This window comes from Rousettus aegyptiacus, unplaced genomic scaffold (genome assembly GCF_014176215.1).
Source record: "Rousettus aegyptiacus isolate mRouAeg1 unplaced genomic scaffold, mRouAeg1.p scaffold_m13_p_6, whole genome shotgun sequence".
Taxonomy (NCBI): domain Eukaryota; kingdom Metazoa; phylum Chordata; class Mammalia; order Chiroptera; family Pteropodidae; genus Rousettus; species Rousettus aegyptiacus.
Window position 1 is genome coordinate 109,780,987 of NW_023416309.1, and position 21,900 is coordinate 109,802,886.

At 57.3% G+C, this 21,900-nt stretch overlaps 1 protein-coding gene across 3 annotated transcripts; it reads right to left on the bottom strand.

Annotated features, from left to right (window-relative positions):
- Window positions 1–157: 157 nt before the first annotated feature.
- Window positions 158–20,392, bottom strand: CDC42EP4 (CDC42 effector protein 4). 3 transcript variants are annotated; one of them, XM_016143602.2, is made up of 2 exons: window positions 20,264–20,392; window positions 158–2,982 (listed from the first exon to the last, which is right to left on the bottom strand). In XM_016143602.2, the coding sequence occupies exon 2, from the start codon at window positions 2,890–2,892 to the stop codon at window positions 1,816–1,818; it is 1,077 nt and encodes a 358-aa protein (XP_015999088.2). In that variant the 5' UTR covers window positions 2,893–2,982; window positions 20,264–20,392; the 3' UTR covers window positions 158–1,815. The 3 variants fall into 3 exon arrangements, with proteins under 3 accessions (XP_015999088.2, XP_036078974.1, XP_036078973.1); XM_036223081.1 differs by lacking the exon at window positions 20,264–20,392 and adding an exon at window positions 14,387–14,553; XM_036223080.1 differs by lacking the exon at window positions 20,264–20,392 and adding an exon at window positions 9,649–14,380.
- Window positions 20,393–21,900: the final 1,508 nt, after the last annotated feature.

Below are 21,900 nucleotides of genomic sequence, written 5' to 3' on the forward strand. Positions count from 1 at the left end.
GACCCCAAAGAGACCGAGAGAGAAGCCACCTCAGGCCCCCTGAAGGGATGCAGGAGAACAAACAGCCAGCCACAGGACCCCCGATCCTCACCCTCACCCCCACCTACCCGCATCCTGAAATCACCTTCCCCAGAAGCAGAGACAGACACCAGAGGCGTGCCAGAAGGCTTTTTTTTAATGTTTCCTCACTGTTTTAACAATATCGTGAAAAAAAACAAAAAAATACCAGTTTAGAATCTGGAACTGACTGACTGCCATCCGGATAAGTTCCCAGAGCAGCTGGCGGGGGCTGCACACCCCCTTTGTCCCCTCCCCCACTGTGGAAACAAGCACCCATGGGGCACCCGAATCGGGAACTAAGTTAGTGTCTGAGTCAGGATCCAGCAGAAAACGGGAGGCTGGCGTGGCCACGCCCACCTGCCCGCCAGACCCTGCGCTAGCCTGTCCTTCCCCACACCAGCTGCAAAAGGACAAGGGGAGGGGGGCCCGCCTGCTCCCAGGACAGAAAAATAATCATCAGTTAACCCCGGGGCTCGCATCCAAGCTCCTAACTCCGTCCCCTGGGGCACAGTTACAGGACACAGTGAAATCTGAATTTCACAAGAACAGTATTTTAGCATCAGGTACATTCCCACCATGACATGGGGGGTACTCACACTATAACATGATCCTTTGTACGCCTGAAATTCAGATTTCACTCAACATCCCAGGTTTTGCTTTTGTTTTGTTGCTAAATCTGGCAATCCTATACCTGTAGCCTCAGGGCCTGGGCTTCGGGAGTCAGGGACGGGGCTGAGCAGGGAGAGAGGCCTGAGAAAGGGAGGGGAAGTCGTCAGTAGGGGGAGGAGAAAATAACCCAGTTAAAACAAAAGCTTGGATCCCCCATAGGAAAGATATATTACTTTTCGAAAAGTCATTTTCCAGAAATATTCTACACTGGCCGCCTTGAGTTTTAGTAGCTATGGGGGTGGGGCGGGGAGACTACACACAGACGCCCACCCCACACGACTCTAAATAAAGTCTGAAGCGCTTAGTATAAAGGATTTCTAAAAGGACTCGATGCTCCTGCCGCCGGTGGCAGACCTAACACTGTTCCAGATATCACTCTAGAAGGGTTTAAACGTAAGAAGAACGAACAAACTCGTAGAGGCCGAGCGACTGTCACCGCCTGCTCCTAGTGTCATCGGGAAGGGCTCCTGCTGGAAAATTTAAGAAGCCCCGGGGCCTGCCTTCCGCCCCGCATCCTGTGCATCCTGTGCCTTGTTTAGTGTCCGGATTCGGTCCAGCTTTACGCTCCGGGGCTCCAGGCTTCAGGTGCAAGAGCCAGGCAGGGGGGAGGAAGGGCCGGGGACATGTGACCGCCCCCTTCTTCCTGTCACACCCCTTTAGGAGGGTCACAGCAGAGATGCCAGGGAGGAAAAGGAGAGCTGGGTGTCCTCGGCCCTGGCGCCAAGGCCGCCTCTGGGGCTGACCTGCCCTTGCCGCAGGAGGCGAGGCGGGAACTCAGGTGGACGTCTGGCGTCCATGCGAGGCCGGGAAAGGAAACTGACTCCTGCTGTGAGAACACAGCCCCGCCCCACAGAGCCAGAGCCGGGGAGGCCACGGTGTGCGACAAAGTCAAACGCGCAGTCGGCCCCCGGCCCCGGGCCGGCTGCCCAGTCCCCCGCGAGACCCCCGGCTCAGCCAGCGCCCCTCACCCGCGAGGTCCTGGGTCTGTGGTCAAAGCCAGGCTCTTGGCTGCCCCTGGACGGGGAGGGAACGGGGGAAGGTGGTGGCGGGCCGGGGGCAGGGAGACGAAGCCACCCTCCTCCCGCCTCACACGCGGATCTCATCCTCCTCCTCCTCGTCCATGAATGAGAACTCCTTGTCCTGCGGCCGGGGGGGCGGGGCCCGGGCCCTGTCCGGCCCCCGGAAGGCGGGGCTGCGCTCCTCCAGGATGCCCGAGGTGCAGCTGGACAGGGAGCTGCTGTCCCGCGTGGTGTGGCTGCCCATGCTGCGGGCGGAGCCAGGGCTGGGGGCGGCGGCCGCCCACCCCTCGTCCTGCGGAGCCTGTGAGGACATCGCGGGCGAGTCCCTGCCGGCCTTGCCTTCCTGCCTGGCCAAGGGAGGGGCGGCTGCCCCTGGAGGGGGAGCCTGGGAGAGACTGCCTGGGTCCTCGCTGCCACGGTAACCGCCGTCCTCCTCCTCCTCCTCCTCCTCCGGTTCCCACTCCTCCTTGTCCATGATGCTGAGGACATCGCCCAGCATGGACGGCCCCAGGTCAATGTGGAAGGACATGATGGACTCCGCATGCTTCAGCCCAAAGCTGGCCTTGGGCACGACGGGCAGATCCGTCAGGTCCCCGAAGGCCTGCTCATCCAGGAGGGGGTCTGGGGAGTGGGGGGCGCTGGCCCCATTCCTCCGGGGCACCTCCCCCACTCCCGCAGCCTGGTGGTCCCCCTCCCCGCCGTTGGCCTTCTTCACGGGGCTGGACGACAGGCTCTTGGGCAGCTTGCCGGAGCCCTTCTCTGCGGCCTCCTTCTCATTCAGCTGGGGCAGGGACATGGCGTTCTTGACAAACAGGGCCGAATCCCGCAGGGAGCCCAGCATGTCCCTCTGCTCCCTGTCCCCCCTGGTCACTGACTGTGACCGCTTGCTGCTCCGAAACTTCCGGGACAGGAGGCTGCGTTTGGAGGAGGAGGAGGAGGCTTGCTCGTCCTGGGACTCACCATCCAGCTCGCCAGCCTTGCTGTTGAGGAAGGAGGTGTCCCCAAAAGCGTCCCCTGCCCGGCCCACGTGCATGGTGTGGCGGAAGTCACCCAGCGGGGCGCTGATCATCTCGGCCGTCAGGTCCACTCGGGAGCGGCGCTTGGAGTGCACGGAGCTGGACACCAGCTGCTTGAGGATGGGCATCTTGCCTGGAGTGGGGGGCGGCAGCAGGCAGGCCTGGGGTCAGATCTGAAGTCAGGCAGGTGGAGAGACGATCAGGAGGAGCTCATAGGGCTGCGAGGAAGGAGACAGGCACAGGCTTAACCAGGGCTGGCCTCGCCGCACAAAAGCCCACCTGCCCACGGGTGGTTATTCAAACCCAGCTCCCTCCCAAAATGAAATAACGAGAAACGAGCCAGCAGTCAATTTCATAACCCTGCCTACTCTTCAACCGCAGGTGCCCAGGTGAGGGGAGTGCTTTCCGCAAATCTGGTTGGAGTTCAAGTAGCCACAGGCATCCTTTCCCTGAAACCTGAGACAGAGGCAGAGATCTTTGTTTAAAGGACAATGACTCCCCGCCCTCACGCCTCCTCTGCAGCCAGGATGTTCCCAGAGCAGACTGGCCGCATTGCCACATTTAAGGACTCGGAGGTACACAGGTGACGCCATCAGGCAGGCCAGGAAGGAAAATGAACCTCTGACTAGAAGACTCTGAACACCTGGTCCGGAGACACGCTGTAAATCCCTCCTGCTCTCTGACCTCAATCCCTGTGAAGTTAGGGGACACCTCAGCCTGAGTCACAGTCCTGGGAGGAGGGAAAGGACAGGATGGGCCCCAGAGAGATGCTGTTTGGGCACCTGTGTGTATGTGGGCGGGCGGCCCGGCTCACTTTCTGAATCAGAGTTGGGGTGGGGCTGCTGGGACCCACAGAACCAGCTCCCCAGCCTTCCAGGCCAGCTTGCTGGGTGTCCCTTCAGTGATATCGCCACAGTGGGGCCCCGAGCTCTCTGCTGGGGACCCACACTCCACCTCTCGGGGAGATCGAGACTGGAAAATTCTCCACCCCCCCCCCCCCCAATTTCTTTAATCATCTGAGTTGCAAGGAGGCAGGGAGGAGGTGACCGAGGCGCCCGGGACGTGGAACCACACCACCACCCTCCGAGAGATTAAGCTGAACCAGAGAATGGCAGAGGGCCACCGGCGAGCTTGAGACACCACCCATGCAGCTCTAGGCAAGGGCCAAGTTGAAGTTCAGTGTTAGAGCCGATCCAGCCCCTACCCCTCCGGAGGGGCCTGCTAAACCCAGCAGCACAGGACTGAGCAGGGCGGGGAGAGAGGGATGTGGGGGGGTGCTTAACAAAGCAGGGTGGGCGAGGGGTCGTGCTGGGCCATGAGTCTCGCCGACTGCACAGTTCTCAACAGCACCCTCATCGCAAGCCCACCCTTCCGACTGCCAAGCTCAGCCCGTGGCTGCCACAGCTGTTTATCCCTCATCCCAGCTACTGCCCCGACCCGGGCCCCCATACCTCACCCAGCCCCTGACATCAGCCCGTCTGGTCTCCTTGCTCCCCCTTTGTCCATCTCCAGTCCCCCCTTCACCTTTCAGCTAAAACAAGCCACCTAGGACCGCCCCCCGCCCGGAGCACCCCCGCCCCCGGCCCGGCATCCGCCCCTGCATCCCCGCTCAATGCCCCTGCTCGCTGCTCCCCTGGCCCCGTACCCCGCACTAGCCCGAGCTGTCTCCTGGGCTCCAGGACTGGACGCATGCAGGCCCCCGCTGGAGTACCCAGTCGCCCAGCGCCCCCAGCATCCTCAGGGCGCGGCTGGGACGTCACTTCTCCCAGGGAACCGTCCTCGCCCGGGGTGAGCCCCGCGGGCCACCTCCCACCCCCGCCAGAACTTTGGACGTCCCTTCTGCCAGCAGGTGCCAGTTCCATCGTTCCGTCCCTGCTGACCGGGCTGTAATCTCCCACTGGACTGTGAGCTTCCAGAGGGTTCTGGCGGGTCTGCTCACCGCTGAATGCCATCCGGCGGTGTCCGGCACAGATGCTCTCAAACACCCATCGAAAGGCCCACGCTCCCCCTCCCCTCCCCCAACCCCCCTCGGTCTCCCTCTTTCACCTTCTCAAGCCCAAGGACAGTGCTGGCTTCACTTGAGCTTACAGCCTGGCTCCAGGGCTCTCAGCCTGACCCCTGTGCCCTCCGATCCCGCTCCCACACTCTCTTCCTTGCCCAGCTGCTGATGTCCAGTCTCATGGCTGCTCCGCAGGCTTACTGCCTGTCACTTCAGCAGACAAAGTTCTCCAGGGCAGGCGAGAGGAGCCAGCCTTGTTGCACAGGTAACCTGGGCCGGGCTTGGGCCAGGTGAGAACCGCGCTGAAAAGGCCTTGAGGTGACCCACTGCAGCCAGGCGGCCCCCCTCCTCCCTCTCCTCCTCCTCCCTCCATACCCTTAGGAAAGTACCTTTCCCTACCCTAACCTGAACCCTCCCTCCTGCTCAAGCCGCCCTGGGAGCGAACCTCTCAACAATTAGACAGAAACATCTAGACCAGGGGCTGGCAAACATTTTTATCAAGGACCAGACTATAGAGACTTTCAGCTTGGTGGCTGAAGGTGTCTTTGTCCCGGCTCCACAACTATCTCTGCAGTAGGAAAGCCGCTGTATAGATTATATGTAAACAAATGGGTGTGGCTACGTCCCAATAAAACTTTATTTACAAAAACAAGCGGTGGGCTGGGTTCAGACTGTGGGCCATAGTTCGCCGACTCCTAAACTAGACACAAGAAAAGCACTGGCCTTGGGGTCACCCCCTCACTGTTGCTCCGGGTCCAGTGCTCTTCCCACTCCACCCCAGGCTTTTGTCTGGCTTTTGGGCGGGGGCGGGGGCAGCATCACTGGTCAGTTGTTACCAATTGAGCAGCCCTCCCCTTGTCTGGCTGGCTGGGGCTGGGGGGTGGTGGGGGGGCCCAGAGAAAGGAGGAGCCTGGCCGCTGCCTGGAGAAAGTTCTTATGCAATCGCCGAGCAGGTTCCAACACTGTGGACACCTGGAACCAGGTCACCCTTTGTGCTGGGACGTTCGGCGACATCCCTTCTCACTAGATACCAAGAGCATCTCCCCGCAGCTGTGACAACCACATGTCTCCACAAATGCCAAATATCTGCGGCGGGGGCGGCGGGGGGGAGGGCGCCAACGTTGTGGGCTTAGAACGCAACCCAGAACCAAGAATACGGAGGTAAAAAAAGAAGCAGGTAAAGCACTCACCAGGTAAACAGAAACGAGGAGAGAGGCAGGCGGCGGGCGGGAGGGGGCAATGGGGTGGAGGGCAGCAGGGGACGGAAAGGGTCAGAACCGCAGAAACACAGCGACGTGAACTTCCAGAGTTGCATAAGAGTTTCAGCGTAATGGGCAGGAGTCCCCGGGCTCAGGAAGGGACTTCAGGCCTGTGGTTTCCCGCTCTTAAGTGCTTGTTCAAGTGCGTATTCGAGAGAAAAACGAGAACCGCAGGCCCAGCTGCCCAGGACCCAGCGGGGGTGATGCGGAGCCCCATGGCCTGGGTGTCCCGGCTGCAGGGCGGGAGGGCCCCCACCCTCCCACTAACCCCTCTTCTAGCACATTCTGGTGGACAGGGTGAGAGGGGCCAGCCTCAGAATCGCCAGGACCCTCCATGGCCCAACACCCCAGGGAAACAGTGACGGGTCTGGCCAGTGCCCTCTGCGGCCTATATTCTCACTCCCTGGGGGTGGGAGGCTTTGTGGCTTGTGCAAAACTAAACCGTCTTCCAATATCCAGCATGACAACATCCCGAGAGTTGGGGCCTAGATGGCCACCTGCCTGTCCCACAGCCCAGCCAGGAGGGGGCTGCAGGACCCAGCAGTGTTGGGGAGGGGGAAGGGTTGGGTCTCCAGGATCCTGGAGCTAAGAGCACATATCAGACAGGCAGGGTTGTTCTCGGCCCCTGAGCGACGTCGTCACCCTAAGCTTCTAACAGAATGCTTTTAGGGTGAGGAGATGGAGCATGGAGTTCAAGTATAAGCAGGTGGCCCAGGCCAGTCCTGAGGACAGTTCAGGAGGCCTGAGTGCCCCCCGGAAGGAGATCCGGCCAAGGGAGCTGCGGCTTAGGGAGGCAGCATTGCTAAGCACAGTGACTCAGCTCTGGGGAAGTGGCTAAAATGGGCCGCTGAGGACAGAGCAGCCACTCCCCACAGCCCGGCCTGGGCGGGACACCCCCACCCCACCCCGGAAGCCACATCCCACTTTCCTGGCAAAGAAGACCAGAGCTGTACTCGCTGCTCCCTCGGACTCTCCAGCCTCTGGTGGAACCAGATTCCTGCAGCCTTGGCCTCACTGACCACAGAACATTCCTCCAAGGCAGGAGGAGCACAAGGCCTCCCCTGAAGTCCAGGCCCCTGGTCCATCTCCGCGAACCACACCCTCGACAGCTCCCTCTGCTCCTGAGACTAGAGAATCACCGCCCAGCAGCTCCCAGACTGACGGCACGACAGGCTGGACCGACACACTCCAAATTCCCAGGCAGTGGCCTGTCCCTGGCAGCCTGGCCCAAGCAGGAGAGGGACCTGGGTTCTCCTGGGGCAGCCAGGCAGGCCTCTCCCTTTCCAGCTGACCTGTGGCTCACTGCCACCACCGCTGCGCATTGCCCCTCCCCCTCCAGTTTCCTGAGTCGTTGTAACCATCCATCCCATACCAGCGCCAAGCAGCATGGCCGGACAGAGCGGGCATCAGTGCATGACTCCATGCGTGGCTGAGAATGGCTACAAGAGGCTTCATTCAACTCTCTCTCTCTCTCTCTCTCTCTCATTCACTGACTTACTGCATACCCACTGGTTTTCCCATACTCTTCTGGGTCCTGGGGACAGCAGTGACTAGGACAAGGTGGCCACACCTGTGCCTTCCTGGGCACACCTGCAGTGTGAGGGGGGCGGCAGGAGGGAGCAGGACCGTAAACATGCTGAAAGGACCAGTATCTCAGAGTCCTCACTGTCAAGAGGGAAACGCGGTGACACGGGGGAGCGTGGGAGTTACGTACAGGGCGTGGGGGGCGCGGGGGTGGGGCGGCCAGGAGGTCCCGCTGATGGAGGGCACTGCCAGCCGGGTACCGACGGTGAGAAGGAGGCAGGCAGGGGCAAGACCGATCCAGCAGAGGCCACGGCACTCGCCAGGGCTCAGAAGCAGAGAAGAGTCGGTGGAACAGCATGATAAGCCAGGGGCCAGGGCCCAAGCCCTCCCCCCGCGAGACCAGGTGGGCGTCTGCATGGCGTTCCAGGTGTGCAAGGAGACCAGCAGCGGTTCCTACGCAGGCAAGTCGTCCGGTCCTCACATGTGAACACTCCCATGGCTGCTGGCGCTGACGGCATGGAGGAGGGGAAGCAGGAATTCAGGGCAAAGAGGAAGGAGGCCAGGACACGGGTGTGGCTAAGGGGCAGGACAGAGGGGGCCGCATCCAGGGCATGTTTTGAAGGTAGAGACACCAGGAGCTGCTGAGGCAGCATCGAAGGGGACTCCGGGCCTTGCAGAGCCACTGCGAGCCCCGGTGTCCTCTCCAGGGGTGGCTCTCACCTGGCGGGCCCTGAGTCCTTTTCCCAGGGGAGCGACCAGCATTCTACCACTAGGTAGAATAGAACTTGGCCCAAATGGGGGAGGCATTCTGCTCCACAAGGTCCATCCGCGGGAACAACTCGCTAAAGGGGATTGTGCAAGAAAAGACACTCGGCGTACCACGGCCCGTGACTTTTTCCGTAAGCGGTTAGCTCTGGCTCTGTCGCCAGAGGAAGATCAGGTGCTTTCTGGGAGGCTCACCGGCCTTATCCTATGAAGATAAGAAGTCCTAGTGAAGCGGAAGGCCGTCCTTCCTCCAGCGGCGGACGAGGCCAGTGGGCGGCGACGGCAACGGCCAGCACTGTGCCTGCTTTGATCCGCATCGTTACATCCTGCCGGAGGGACTTCAGTGGGGCCGTGCCGGGGTCCTAGCCGACTTCAGTACTACTCCGAACCTTATAGCTCCTTCACGGGCACTGCCAGATGCACGCGTATTCGAGAAGGGTGCTGTCTGCACCAGGAGGTTAAGAAGCACTGTCTTAAAACAATCTGAGCTTGAACAACCACAATTAAGAAGGGGGTGGGGGGTAAAGCCCAGGATGGGAACATCACCATTATAACTACTGCACCGCTTGTGTATCTGTGTCAGAGATCTCCTTAAAAGACCTGGGCGTGGAGAGACCACACTCCCAGAGCCGGAGAGACTCAAACAAGGGACTTGCCCTAGGTCATGGATCGCAGCCAAGGCCTTGTTCCCACACCAGGGCTCCTGGCCACAATAATAGCCGCACACAGTGGCAATGCCCCCGGCACATAAAAACACGGAGCACGTCATATGCCTATACACACATATATACTCGTACGCATACATATGTTTTTATAGGTTATATACATGTCTGTTATCAACCCATGTATCGGTTTTAGTTTTTCTCTTAAAAAAATACACACACACACACACACACACACACGTTATGATGTTTTCTTTCCACATCCCATGGGTTTTCTGACACACTCCTGGGGGTGCTAAAACACAGTGTCTGCAGCATCACACGACCCCCACTGAGGGGTCCGGCATGGCTACAACTTCCGATTCTCAAGACTGAGAGATGGAGGACCCTTTAGAGGTCATACGGCTATGGAGGCAGGGAGAGGTGAAAAAAGTCACGGAGCTGGTGAGCGACCCAGGTGGCGTTGGAGCCCAGGTCTCCTTATCTCCCGGTCTAAAGGTCTCTCCCAGATAACACTGGGGTTGACTCACCGCCAGGCGCCCGGCTACACAGCGCCTGTTACCGTCTCGCTCAGAGGAAGAGTTGGGGAAGGACCTTCCTCCCACTAAGGGGCAGGTACGAGGTGCCACTAGGCAGGGGGGGAAGGTACTCGACACTGGACGAAGAGCTTCTCACCGTGAAAATGATCCCACGACGGGGTGGTCTGGTGGCATCAGGAACAGTGGCAGTTTCTTGGAATGATGGCTTTCAAACTGAGTGTGTTGAGAAACTATTTTAAAGTCACACACACAGATATTCGGCCTTATTTAATCATAGCCAAAGGCTGGACATGACCTGGTATCCAACGACAAGGAAAAGGCTGAGGAAACTGGAGGCCACGAACTCGCCACATTATCGCACAGACACGAAGAGAGCGACAGGGAAAACGGGTCACCCGATGGCGCCAAGTGGAAGGGAAGAGGCAGAACTTAACGCGGGGACCACGACTCTAGGCAAACGTGCCCTCGCGAAAGATTTAAAGGCACTGAGAAATTAAGGAGTTATTGTCAGGCTTGAGAGGAAAACAGTCTTTCGCGGGGGGACGGAAAAGTCTTCCTTTAATGTGGTGGTGTTGTTTGAATAATAGTTTAAAAATCCCAAAGCATCAAAGGCTTAAGGACAAGCCTTTTAATTTCAAAACCAGCTTAAAACTATCTAGTTCTCAGGGCTCAGTACAAGCCACCGAGTGGGGGCTGGGTGAGAATGTCCAAGGGCCACCCTCTCATAGGGGAAAAAAAAAAAAAATCTCCTATTGATGTCTGTCCTCTTTCTCCCTCTCTCCCCCCGAGCTGGACGGGGTTACCGGGTCCTCATTTTGTTCTAAGTTGTTTGGAAGGAGACAGTGGACAATGGGTAACGACCTGGTGTCAGGGAAAAGCAGGGAGCTTAGGAGGTCCCCAAAATGGCTTGCTCCCCAACAGCTGCTTCCTGATGCTTGAGCCTCAACTGAGCAGACGGGAGATCATGATACCCCCGCCGCCCCCGCCACCGGAGGCTGGCTGATGTCCAGTGACACCAGAGCTCTGAGCTGAGGGCCAGCCTCCCGCGGGGGTATTCTCACAATGGAATCCTATGTGGGAGCCCCCAGGGCAGGTGAAGGTTCTACTTCTGCAGCTTCTCCGGCCCCAGCTCAGCTCTTCTGATGGCTGCAGGGACCAGAGAAGGGGCAGGGGTCACACAAGGACAGCCAGCACCCTAGTGCTCCAGCCACTGGCCGACTGCCCAGCCGTGGACAGAAGCGTTCATTGTGAGCCTGCTGCACACCAGGCCCCATGCCGGACCATCGTAAATGTCCGCCTCCATGTTACAGGAAGGGAAACTGAGGCTCGGATGGCGTGATTTCCTTCGCTTACTCTCGCAGATACTAAATGGTGATTTGAGCCCATGTCTGGCAGACCTTGGAACTCACAGTTTTCTGTACGAGGCCATGCCCCCGGGTCGATTCAGATGGCCATAGCTGAGAATGTGCATACATTCTCAAGGTAGGATGGGCTTGGGGAAGCTGTTTATCTAAGACAGCTCACTGGGCTGATTCCCCATCAGACACCTGTTCCAGGAGTGGCTCCTGATCGATCTCATTCCCACTTCCTGCGCTGAGGAGCCTCCCACAGCTCCGATTCCCCTAAAGGTGAGGGGTGGGGGACCACCTGCAGAAGCCTGGACCCTCCTGCATTTTCAGAGCGGGCCCAGCACAAGGCTCCGCCTCCGACGTGTCTCACACTTGTCCTGCTCCAATCTCCGTCCAGCTGTTTCTTGCTATTTCCAGCTGCCGAGAAGAAAGACCAGAACCCCAACCCAACCTCTCTGCCTGAAATTTCCCAGGCCAGGCTAACTGTGTGCTCCTTCCTCCCTACCAGCCGGCGGGCCAATCCAGACCAGGCTGGTCGGCCCAAGTGTGACATTGCCCAGCCACACTCAGACAGATCCCATTTCCTGGAGACAGACATCCTCTGCTTGGAAAAAAGAAACAAGAACAAGGCCTTCCGCAGTTGCAAAAGCAGCTAACACACATTCCCCATTCTTCCCTGCTGGGGAGGCAGGAGGCGGAAGTGTTACCAGGGAGCGGGGTGACCTGTCCCAGGTAATCGGGACCTCAGGCTCCTATCGGAAGAGGGCTCGTAGGGTGAATTACGCAGGGAAGAAAGAGTCCAGGCCAGAACTTCTCAGAGGCTTCCACTTTCTGCCGCCTCTCTAAGGGTTATTAAATAATTCAAACCTACACTGTCCAGTATGGCAGCCACTAGCCTTGTGTGGCTAGAGAGCACTTGAAATGTGGCAAGTCCAAACTGACACGTGCTAAAAGGGTCAAATACACAATGGACTTCAAAGACTTTGAATGTAAAAGAATATAAAACAGCTAGCTCATCAATACTTTTTACGGTGATTACATGTTAAAATGATATTATTTGGAATATACTGGGTTAAATAAAAAGTTAATTTCACCTCTTTCTATTTTTTAAAATGCAGCCATTAAAAATGTAAATTACACACGGGCCTTGCACGACGCTTCTATGGGAGTGTGCCGATTCAGACATTTTTCTCTTTTATCATACAAAGATCACTTTCCAGTGTGGACCAACAAAGCCAACCATTGTTCACATTTGGGCGAAAATAAGAAACATGTTAGTAAATAATGTTACATTATTTTAGATTAAATCCTAACAGCCTGAATTTTATATCCACTGGGCCACTGATGAATAAATACTAGGTTGTTTCAGTTTTGTCTGAACACTGTAACAAATATCCTTCCAGCTAAGTCTGCGCCAAGTCCCTATTTCCGGAGGATGCATGCTTATTAGTGAGTAAAATAACTTTGGTTTCTTATTGTTAACTTGTTTTCCAGAAGGTTTTACCCAGTTACAGTCTCACCGACACAGGATGAATTGAAAACAAAACACAACCACCACTACAGCCAGCCTAGCAAGCTTGTAATTTGCGTTTCTTTGATTACTAATGACAGTAGTTAAAAAACAAAAAACAAAACAAAAAACCATACTGGCATCTTTATCCCTTCTCTTGTGAATTGCTTGTTGAAGCCTTCTGCCCCTTTTCCTATAGGAGGGAGGGGGTTTCGCCTTTTCCGATCAATTTGTATGGCTTTTTAAAATGTTAAAGCTATTTAAATTTTTGACCATCCTATTTTGCAAAGATTTCTACAGATTTATCATACATCTGTTTTCTATCATGGTGATTTCGTCGTTTTCTTTCCCAGAGTGCTTATTAGTTTTTACATGGTCAAATCTGTTTTATGGTTTCTGGCATTACTGTTACTATCATGAAACAAAGACAGTCTGCTCCCACTCCCGAGTCTATGGAAATATTCACTTCTAAAACTACCAGTAATGCAATATTTAAAAACGACTCAGAAAAAAAAAATCTAGAAGGAAATACACCAAACTAGAGATGCCAGTGGCTTGTGAAATTGTGAGCCATTAAAAATAGAAAAAAAAAATTAAAATATAACAATAGCGTTAGTTAGATTCCTTATAGAATTCCTTCTATGAGTTAAGCATCAAACACTACCCTTATCAGATGTTAAATTCCTTATAGATATTCCAGATTCCCTTCTCTGTTTCATTCCTAAACCAGGTCTATACTGTCATTCTATAAAACATGTTGTGAGTATCCAGTAGGGGAACCTCCCACTTTAACTTTTTTCCCTAAAATTTGCTTGGCTTTTCTAATGTAGTTGGTCTTCCAGATGGACTTTGGAAACATTTTTATTAAGAAACCCTGATGGGATTCCATTGGAATTGAAAGGAAACAATAAACTGAATTGGGAAGAACTGACTGCATCGTAACATCAAGTCCTCCTACGCACCTATCCAGGCTTTTAGACAATCTCCATTAAATTTTGTGAGCTTTCCTCCTACAAGTCGTACACGCTTCCTGTCATGTTCATTCTGGGTTACTTTATGGTCTCTTGCGAATGGGTTTTGCATCCTCCCCATAGCTATATGTCCCGACTGGTTATATAGCTGGTATATGGGAAACAACAATTTTTTAAATTTATGTCTATTTAAAGACCACCTTGCTAAACTCGTACTGCCTTATACACTCTAATCAACTTTACGATTGAATCTTCCGGGCTTTGCGAGGAGACAAGCCCAACTAATAATAATTCTGCCTTTCTCACTCCTCATTCTTATCTGGTTCTATTTTCCATAATTGCCAGTATAATGCTGAATAAGACTACTGATATAAAACATTCTTGTTCCTGGCGTTTGCAGTGATATCCTAAACCTCAGTCTTCAGTACGGTAGCCGCTAGCCACATGGGGCTGTGGGGTACGTGAAATGTAGCTAGTGAAAGTCAGGCATTGAATTTTTTTTATTTAATCATTTTAAATATAAAAAATTGATGTTTGATTCATTTATTGGGAAACTTTATTTCGTTTAAAACAACTGGAGTGTGTGAATCCACTTTCTCAACTGTACCTTTTAGGAAACTCAAATTCTGACCGACGAGTATTTATGAAATTTTGCATCCAAATTGCAATGTGCCACAGGTCTCGAATTCACACTGGAATCTGAAGACCCCGCATGAAAAACTATGCAAAATATCTCACTAATAATTTTTCTGATTACATGGTGAGATGATAATACTTTGGATATACTAGGTTAAATCACACATATTGAAATTAATCTCACCTGTCTTTAATTTTGAAAATGTGAATACTGGGCAACTTAAAGGCATATACATGAGTGGCTAGCTGTATGTTCCTGTTCTAGGGGTATTTCCATTAACCGTGATGCTTAGATCTTCTCAAGCATCTTGAGGAATTTACAGTTCTTACGGTTTTTTAGGAAAATAATGGCAATAACTCAGCCAGGCTGAGTTGTAGGAAAAACACACTATGACTAGGATAACTTACCCTTTAATTGCTGGAAAATATAGAAGATGATGTCCAGTCTCCTTGATACAGGGCCTGGTAATGGAGAGGGCTGCAGAATAACCTCTGCCAATGTGGGCTCTGAGCTGTGTGCTGAGGAACCAACTCTGGGAACCGCCTTTGGACCCCACCCATGGACCTCGGATGGACAAGCACCCCCCTCACCCCCCGCCCCCACCATGGGTCTTGGAGGAAGTATGAGAAAGGGAACTAACACTCATTGAGCTTTTACTCAGCACCAAGCTAGATTCTTTATTTTGATTAAACTGCCTGTTTGTTTGTTTGTTTGTTTATGTACAAACAATACACTGGCATTTAATAGACTTTCCCTCATTCATTCTTCCCGACAATCCTAGGGCGTTATTGTCATCATACCCATCTTGTGCATAAGAAAACTGGGCTTAGAGTTAAATGATTTACCCAAGTCACATGGTTGCTAAGGACAGGGAAGAGTCCAGGTCTGCCTGATTGTGACCCCTGGGCCTGTTCCATTTTTTCCGTATCAGGGGAGGGTCAAAAGCACTGTTGGGGCCCAGGCCTCTGAGGTCTGATGAAGGTTATGGATGTATAAACATTCACAGGCTGCACAGTTCTGCAGGGCAGTCCAGGTTAAAATCTCCCTAGTCTGGTCGCCCCATTCCCCATGATCCCAGGGAAGGTACAAATAGATAAAAATCCTGGGAAATACAGAGCAAAGCCCCCCGCCTCCACCCCACAGGAAACTCCTGCTCCTCCTGGGCTGGGAATGGGCCACTCTCTCCACTCTGCATCTGCCCCTGCATCCACCTCCCTCCTTACCCCAGAGCCAGGGGCCCAGCCCAGAGAAGGCAGGCAGCAGGACAGGGAAGGAGAAGGCCCCTCTCACCAGTTAGAAGGGAAGAGAAAGGACTCGCCTCGGGAGTGACAGGAAGCAACAAATCAGGAGTCAAGATGATGAAGAGCCAGTGACTCAAGGGCATTCAACAACTTTGCTTGTTTACAGGGCTCTTCCTGGAGACGTGTTTCCCCGCCACCCCCCGCCCCCACCTCCCCACACAAGCCCCCAGAGAGAGAGCCAGGAAAGGAGAAGGAGTGCCAGGTGGGGGTCCCACTGTCTCCTGCAGCCAGGTCTCCTTCACTCGGGAGTGGCCCTGTGGCTCCCCCTTTTTGCCCAGGGCCTCAGAAGGAAGCGCTTGGGCTTGAAATCAGATCTGCCAGGCCTTGTTTGGTTTCACTTTGCTTCTCTGGAGATCGGAGTGCTCAGCTGAGGAGCGGGAGGGAAAGGACACTCCGGGGTCTCCGGAGGGAGCCGGGTGATCTGGACTCACTCCAGGGCAGGCCCGCCCATCTGCCATCTTGGTCCTGCCTGAGCATGCAGTGTTCTGGTGCAAGTATGGACCCGGGGCCAGGCTCCCCGGGTTGTGCGAGCTGGCTTGGCCAGACGGAGCAAGTTCCTTGTGCCTCAGTTTCCTCGTTAGCTTTCAAAGCAATTGACAACATTACACACGTCCTGGTGTTATTGTGAGGATTATATGAGCGAATACGGGTAAGCCCTCAGCACAACGATGCACGAGGAATGCGTGCTCTTACACGTCTGTTAGGAAGATGACGTTGGGACGTGTCCTCCCCCTCAGCGGTGCCCTATGTCCACACTTTGAAAGGGAAGTCTAGCATCCCCAGTGACGCTCTGGCCACAGTCACGCCCCCAAGTTCAAAGAGGACACATTATTAACCCGAGACACACCTCCAGTGTCTCCTGAGGACACCTAACCCAAAGGCTCCAGGGCTGATCCCTTGGGGGTCCCCAGGGTGAACTGTTGCAGGCGGAGGGGTGCTCCTAGCTTCTGAAGCCCCCATGCAGCTTGTAGTCCCCAGTGGCAGAAGGAAAGCAGCCTGAGGCTTGGTTCCCCGCCCCCCGCCAAGCCCCTCTCCCTTCTTCACCTTTAATAATGTCGTTGGAGGGGGCTGGCTTCTAGCACACAGCAGTCAAGCTCTTTTTAATTCCGGTTTGAACCCGGTGGATGAGGTGGAAGAGAGAAACTCTACTTCCATTCTTCCATAACTAAGGATTTTGCAGGACCCCGGGTGCTACCAGCAAACAACAGTACACAAAGCCTCAGCATGACCAGCCCGCAATGAAATACAGCCTGGTGGTCCTTTGGGCCTAACCAGATTCCCGTTAGAGGAGCCCATAAATCGTACTGCCTGCCCTAAGGGGCTTCCTTGGTGCCCTCTGCCTCTCTACTCCCGTGACTTGATTGAGCCTTAAACCCGATGGCGGATGAGGGGAACGCCAGACCCCTTCTGATGCTTCAGGGACCAGAACAGCATGCTACGGAACGGAAAAGGGCTGCCCTGAGTAGGAATAAGGAGGGGCAGGGAACAGAAGGCGAAACGGCCTCGCCTCATCGTCACGCTGGGGAGCCCCGAAGCTGGGCCTGCGGACCGAGCTCACTGACCGTGGGGCCTGCATGGACCCAGGGAGGAGAGCCCGAACCCGAACTCTCCCAGGGGGGCTGTCCCGGGTGCCCCCACCTGCCACCCCAACGGCCAGGGCAGACGGTGGTGGCTTGAGCCGCCCTGGCCGAGCACAGAGATGCTGGCCCTGAGTGCACGGCCAGGGATCTCCCCTGCTGGACACTACTGATTTTCAGATGCCCTGAGCCCCTGGGATGAAGGAACGAGGGGGCAGCGCGGGCAGTGCAGGGCGGTTCGGACAGGCCGGGTAAGAATCTAAGCCTTCCTTCACGAATGCGCCCCAAACCGCCCCCACCGACCCGAAGGGGAGGCCCTTCCTCCTCTCGGGAGGCTAAGTGAACACCAACGGTGTCCCCCTCCCCGGCAAAGGCAGGCCCAGGATGCCAGCACGGCCACAAGCTGGCAGCGCCTGGGGGAGACTCCGATGGACGTTACTGGAGGGGGGGCTCAAGGCTCCCCCAGAGGTGTGTGTTAAGCCGGGGCTTCAGGAATGCGGGAAAATGATGCCGAAGCTTCCGTCCCAACATACGGCAGGCGGCGCGGGGCCCCGTCCAGCCCAGACCGGCCCCTCCCGGCACGGCCACCTAGCTCCCTGGTTGGAGGAGGCTGCACAGGCTGTCCTCCCAAAAGCACCCAGAAGTCCTGGCCAGAGCGGGCTTTCGGGGTCCTCTGCCAGCAGCTCCGGAGTTTGGTTCCTTTTCCCAAAGTCCAGGAAAAGCCTCAGGTACACAGGTCGGGAGACCTAAGCAGCGGGCCAGGTTGCTCAACCCCTCTCCCTTCTTCCCTCCACCCAGCCTTATCTCTGGCATCACCCAGATCCTGTTTCTCCCAGGGCCAGACTCCCCCCACCCCCGCAGGGGACAAGCTCCTCTGGGCCTGTGGAAACTTCCTGCCAAAGCCAGCTGGGCTCACTGCCCAACAGCAACGCTAGGGGCTCTGGCCTCTGAGCCCCCCCACTCCTAACCAATCCAAAGCAGGGGCGGGGGTGGGTGGGTAGAGACCACCTTGCCTGCCACACCTGGGCACAGCCTGCCCAGGCCACAGAAATCAACCCAGAGCTCCAAGGGTGGAGGGGGCTGGACTCCCTGAACCCCAAGCCAGCGCGAAGTCGCTCTGGGAAAGCTCCTGACTTGCCAAGGAGGGTCTAAGACCCCCCTCCCCGCCACGCACACACACACAGGTCGGTTTGCCCACCCCCCCCCCTCACTGCCCCATTTTGTAGAGGAGACTCATCTGCTTGCGACTCCCTGGTCTACAGCCCTGGTTGGGTCTGCACATCAGCCTGGGATGAGCTTCGGTGGGTGGGTGTAATTAAGAAATGGGCGGGAGAAAACGGAAACCCCAGAAAACGGAAAGACTGCTCCAAGGAGAGGCCTGCGTACTCGGCCCTCAGTGAGCGGGGGCCACAAACTCAGGGGGACGCTCCAGACTCTCCCCGAACCGCCACCTCCCGGAAGCAGGCTCACTTTATCACACTAGCCCCTTCCCATTCCCTGAGGCAGTCCCCAGGATTGGGGGGGGGGGGGTCTCTTAAGATTCCCTGATCTCTGTGGGAAGCAGCAGCTGGCCTCTGGGAGCGGAGAGGCGAAGTCCAAGTTGGGAGCAGATAAACCACTCATCTGTTGGTAGCCTGGCCGATCACACAGGGCAGCTGATAAAAGCTGGAGCCCACATGGCACCCCACCCTCACTGCTGGGTGCTAGCTCCCACACAGAAACAGCCTCACAGGTGGCCGGGCCATGCACCCGGAGCCCCGGGGGCTACTCAGCGGTCTGGCTGGGCCCAGCCCTGGGCCAGCAAACCCCCCATTTCTGAGGGAAATCTACAGCGTAGCTCCCCCTTCCTTTGTGCCCTGTTCTTTGTTCTCTTAAAATTCAGTCCACCCTGCCGATGGCCCCCTCCTCCAGCCCAGCCTCGGAAAGGGGCGGAGGCGTGGGGAGTTAGAAACCCAGACCCGGCAAAGAAGTTGCATCGCGGAGACCAGCCCGGAGAGGGGCCCCTCATTGTTTACGCTGGCTGGACGGGACGCTTTCTCTGGTCCAGATGGCTGCAGGAGCGGGGGGCTCAGACGCCGGGGCAAAGAACGGGCACTATGGACGCCGCGGAGGGCCGTGGGGGCCGGTCAGATTGCAAGGAGTGACAACAAGAAAAGAATCAGCATTGTATTTCCCTTCCATTCTCCCTGGGAGAGAGAGAAAACTTCCCCAGCCCAGGCTGCAGTATCTCATAGGGAAACACAAGGAATCTGGTTTGAGTTAGTGGAGGGCACCCCTCCCCCCGTCTCACTCACATGCACACACGCACGCACGTACACGCACGCACACATGCACACACGCGCGCACACACACACACACACACACCCCGAGCTCGGGCTCCGTCCTCTCCCAGGAAGCCCGCCGGGCCTCAGCCCCCAGCCGCCGCTCGGTTCCGGCCCAGCTCTCCCAGCCGGGCGGTCACGGGCGGCGACCCCGCCCGCAGGCAGCTGGTGAGGAACGCGCCGAGCGCAGGGGGCAGCTTCGTACCCCCGGCGGGGGGCGCTCCAAGGAGGGGGCGGAGCCAGAGACTGCAGGTCGCGGCTCCGCCTCCCCAAGCTGGAGATTAAATCATTAACCAACCGCTCCCGGCCGGCGGCCGAGCGCGCAGCGCTTTGCCCGGGGCGCGGATCCCGCGCGTGGCCCGCTCCCAGGCCCCAGAGGGACGCCGGGCTGGGCCCCGGTCCTCCGAGGCGGCGGGCGAGGCAGGAGCCCGGCGCGGACGGAGGGGACGGAGGGGGCGGAGGTGGGGGCGGCATCCGTCTCCTCGGCCATTCCCTCCCAGGCAGCTCCTGCCCTCGCCTCCCCGGCCCGGCGACCCTGGGTGGCGTGCGCAGCAGTGTGTGTACGAGAGCGAGAGCGCGCGCACACGCCTCCACCACTACCAGGCGAATAATCCGGTTCCGATCCGCGGAGGACTCCGTGCGCACACACGCCCCCCTCCGGGAGGCCGCGGGCGGCGCACCGCCGACGGCTGACCCTGCGCGCGGCGACACACGCCCCACTCCGGGCAGCGGCGGGCCTTCGAACCCGGGCCCCCCACGCCGCCCCACCCTCGTCCCCACCCCCACCCCCACCCCCACCCCCACCCCAGCGGCGCCCTGGCCCGGGCCGGGGATCCCGTCAGGGGAGTGGAGATCGAGTCGCCGCGAGGCTTCGTCCGGCTCTCTGCCGCACCCGGGGCCCCCAAACCCCGCTCCGCTCCGACGCCGGGGGCGCGGCTCGGGTCCCTGCCCCGGCCCGGCCCCCCGCGGCGGGCGCGGCGAGAAGCGGCGGCGCCCATCGCGGCTCTCCCAATCCTTTCCGCCCCGAGTGGGGGCTCGAGCACCCCCGGGCCTCGCAGCGCTCAGGTGCTGCCGCGGTCACCTACCTTGGTGCCCAGGGACGCGAGCGCTCTCAGGGGCTGGATGGGCTGCGCGCGCGGCCGGGGCAGTCGGCCCATGTCAGCTCCGGCGCTGGTTTCGCTCTGGCTCGGGCTCCGGGGCTGTCGCCGAGCGAACACGCCCCTTCCAGGCTCCGCCCGCGCCCTCCCCCCGCACCCCGCTGCGCTGATGTCACGGCGCCGCGGCAGCCAATGGCGGTGGGGAACCTCCGCCCGGCCGCTCGGCCTCCACCGTTCAAATCTGGGAGCCTGAGACTTTCAGAGCTCCGGGTGGGGCGGGCCAAGCCAAGGACCCTGGCCGGGACCTGGACCCGTGGTGTCCTGGGGCGCCTCCGCCTCGCAGCGCGGGGACCTGGATCCCCCATGCAGCCCCAGCGCCTGGGGAATGACTCCCCCTCTGAGGCTTCTCTCATTCAGAGCAGTGACCAGACACGGATAACCCCCGCCTCCTCCCTCCCGGGCTCGGTACCGACGGGAGATGGGAGCCCGAGGCGACGGTCGGCGCCGCTAGGAACGTCATTCCAGCCCAGACTTAAAGGAGAGGGGAGGCGGGGAGGAGCGGGCCCCGAGGCCAGCCCGGACTGGGTGTGAGGAGCGTTCCTGCTGCTAACCAGTCTTTGACCTTCCCGCTTTCCCGTCAGTACCCTTTGCCCGAGGGACCGCAGAGTCTAAGTTCTACTCCACGGGAACCTCGAGGGGGTGAAGTCCTGAGTCCTGGGGCCTTTGAAAAGCAGGCCTTGGGTTTGATCCTTTTAAGAGCAGAAGCGCCCACTCGTAAGTGATCGTCCCTAATCAATGCCAGCCGCGAAATGTCCCGCAGGGGAGTGGACACGGCACAAAGTCCAAGTTCCCTCGCTCCTAGCCGCCCCCTTGCCTGGGTTTCCCGGGAAGCGGGGTGGAGGGGGTGGAGGCGTCCGACTCCCGCGGAAGCGTTCTCGGATGGAGCCCCTCAGTGGGTCCCTTTTCAGCTGGCACTTTCTCCACACTGCAGTAACCCTCCCCACCCCACACACCCCCTTACCTGCGTCCCAGGTCCCTTCGTCCCTGAAATCTCAGCTCAAATTTGATCTGTCCCAAGAACACTTGGTGGATTCTCCTCCAATCTTAGGCACCTCCCCCCAGGCTCGCCTCTTTCCTTCCTTTTAAAACAAAGGATTTCATCTTGGGGGCTGGCTGACGGTGAGCTGTTCTTTTTACAGGTGCCTGGGGGGCGCGGTCCTAGGTAGATAACATATCAATGAAGCTCACCTGCAGGAAGGATAAAGTCCTTTGTCCGCGATGGTTCTGCCCCTGATGGAAATTAAATGCTCCGCCTTTGAAGCTCCTTCCACCAACACTTAACCGCTCATTGAGGTGTGCTTGTGCGGACAAAGCTGTGAAAAACCCAATCCTGCCCTCAGGAGGCCCGGGTTGGACTGAGGCTGCCCAGGAGAGGAGTTTGGATGCCTCCCCACACTGCCAGCGCCCTGGAAGCGAGGCCTGATCGGGAGGAAGTGCTGGTGTCTGTTCCCTGATGCTGGGGATCCCAGGCCTTGGGATTTCGGGTGGATTCTGCCTCCTGCGTAAGAAGTTTTGCTTCAACCTTTCAGACCAGAGCTGGCTACAGAAAACCAGGGGAAAGTAAA

Coding starts and splice junctions, on each gene's coding strand:
- CDC42EP4 (XM_016143602.2), bottom strand. CDS start 2,892: ATGCCCATCCTCAAGCAGCTGGTGTCCAGCTCCGTGCACTCCAAGCGC.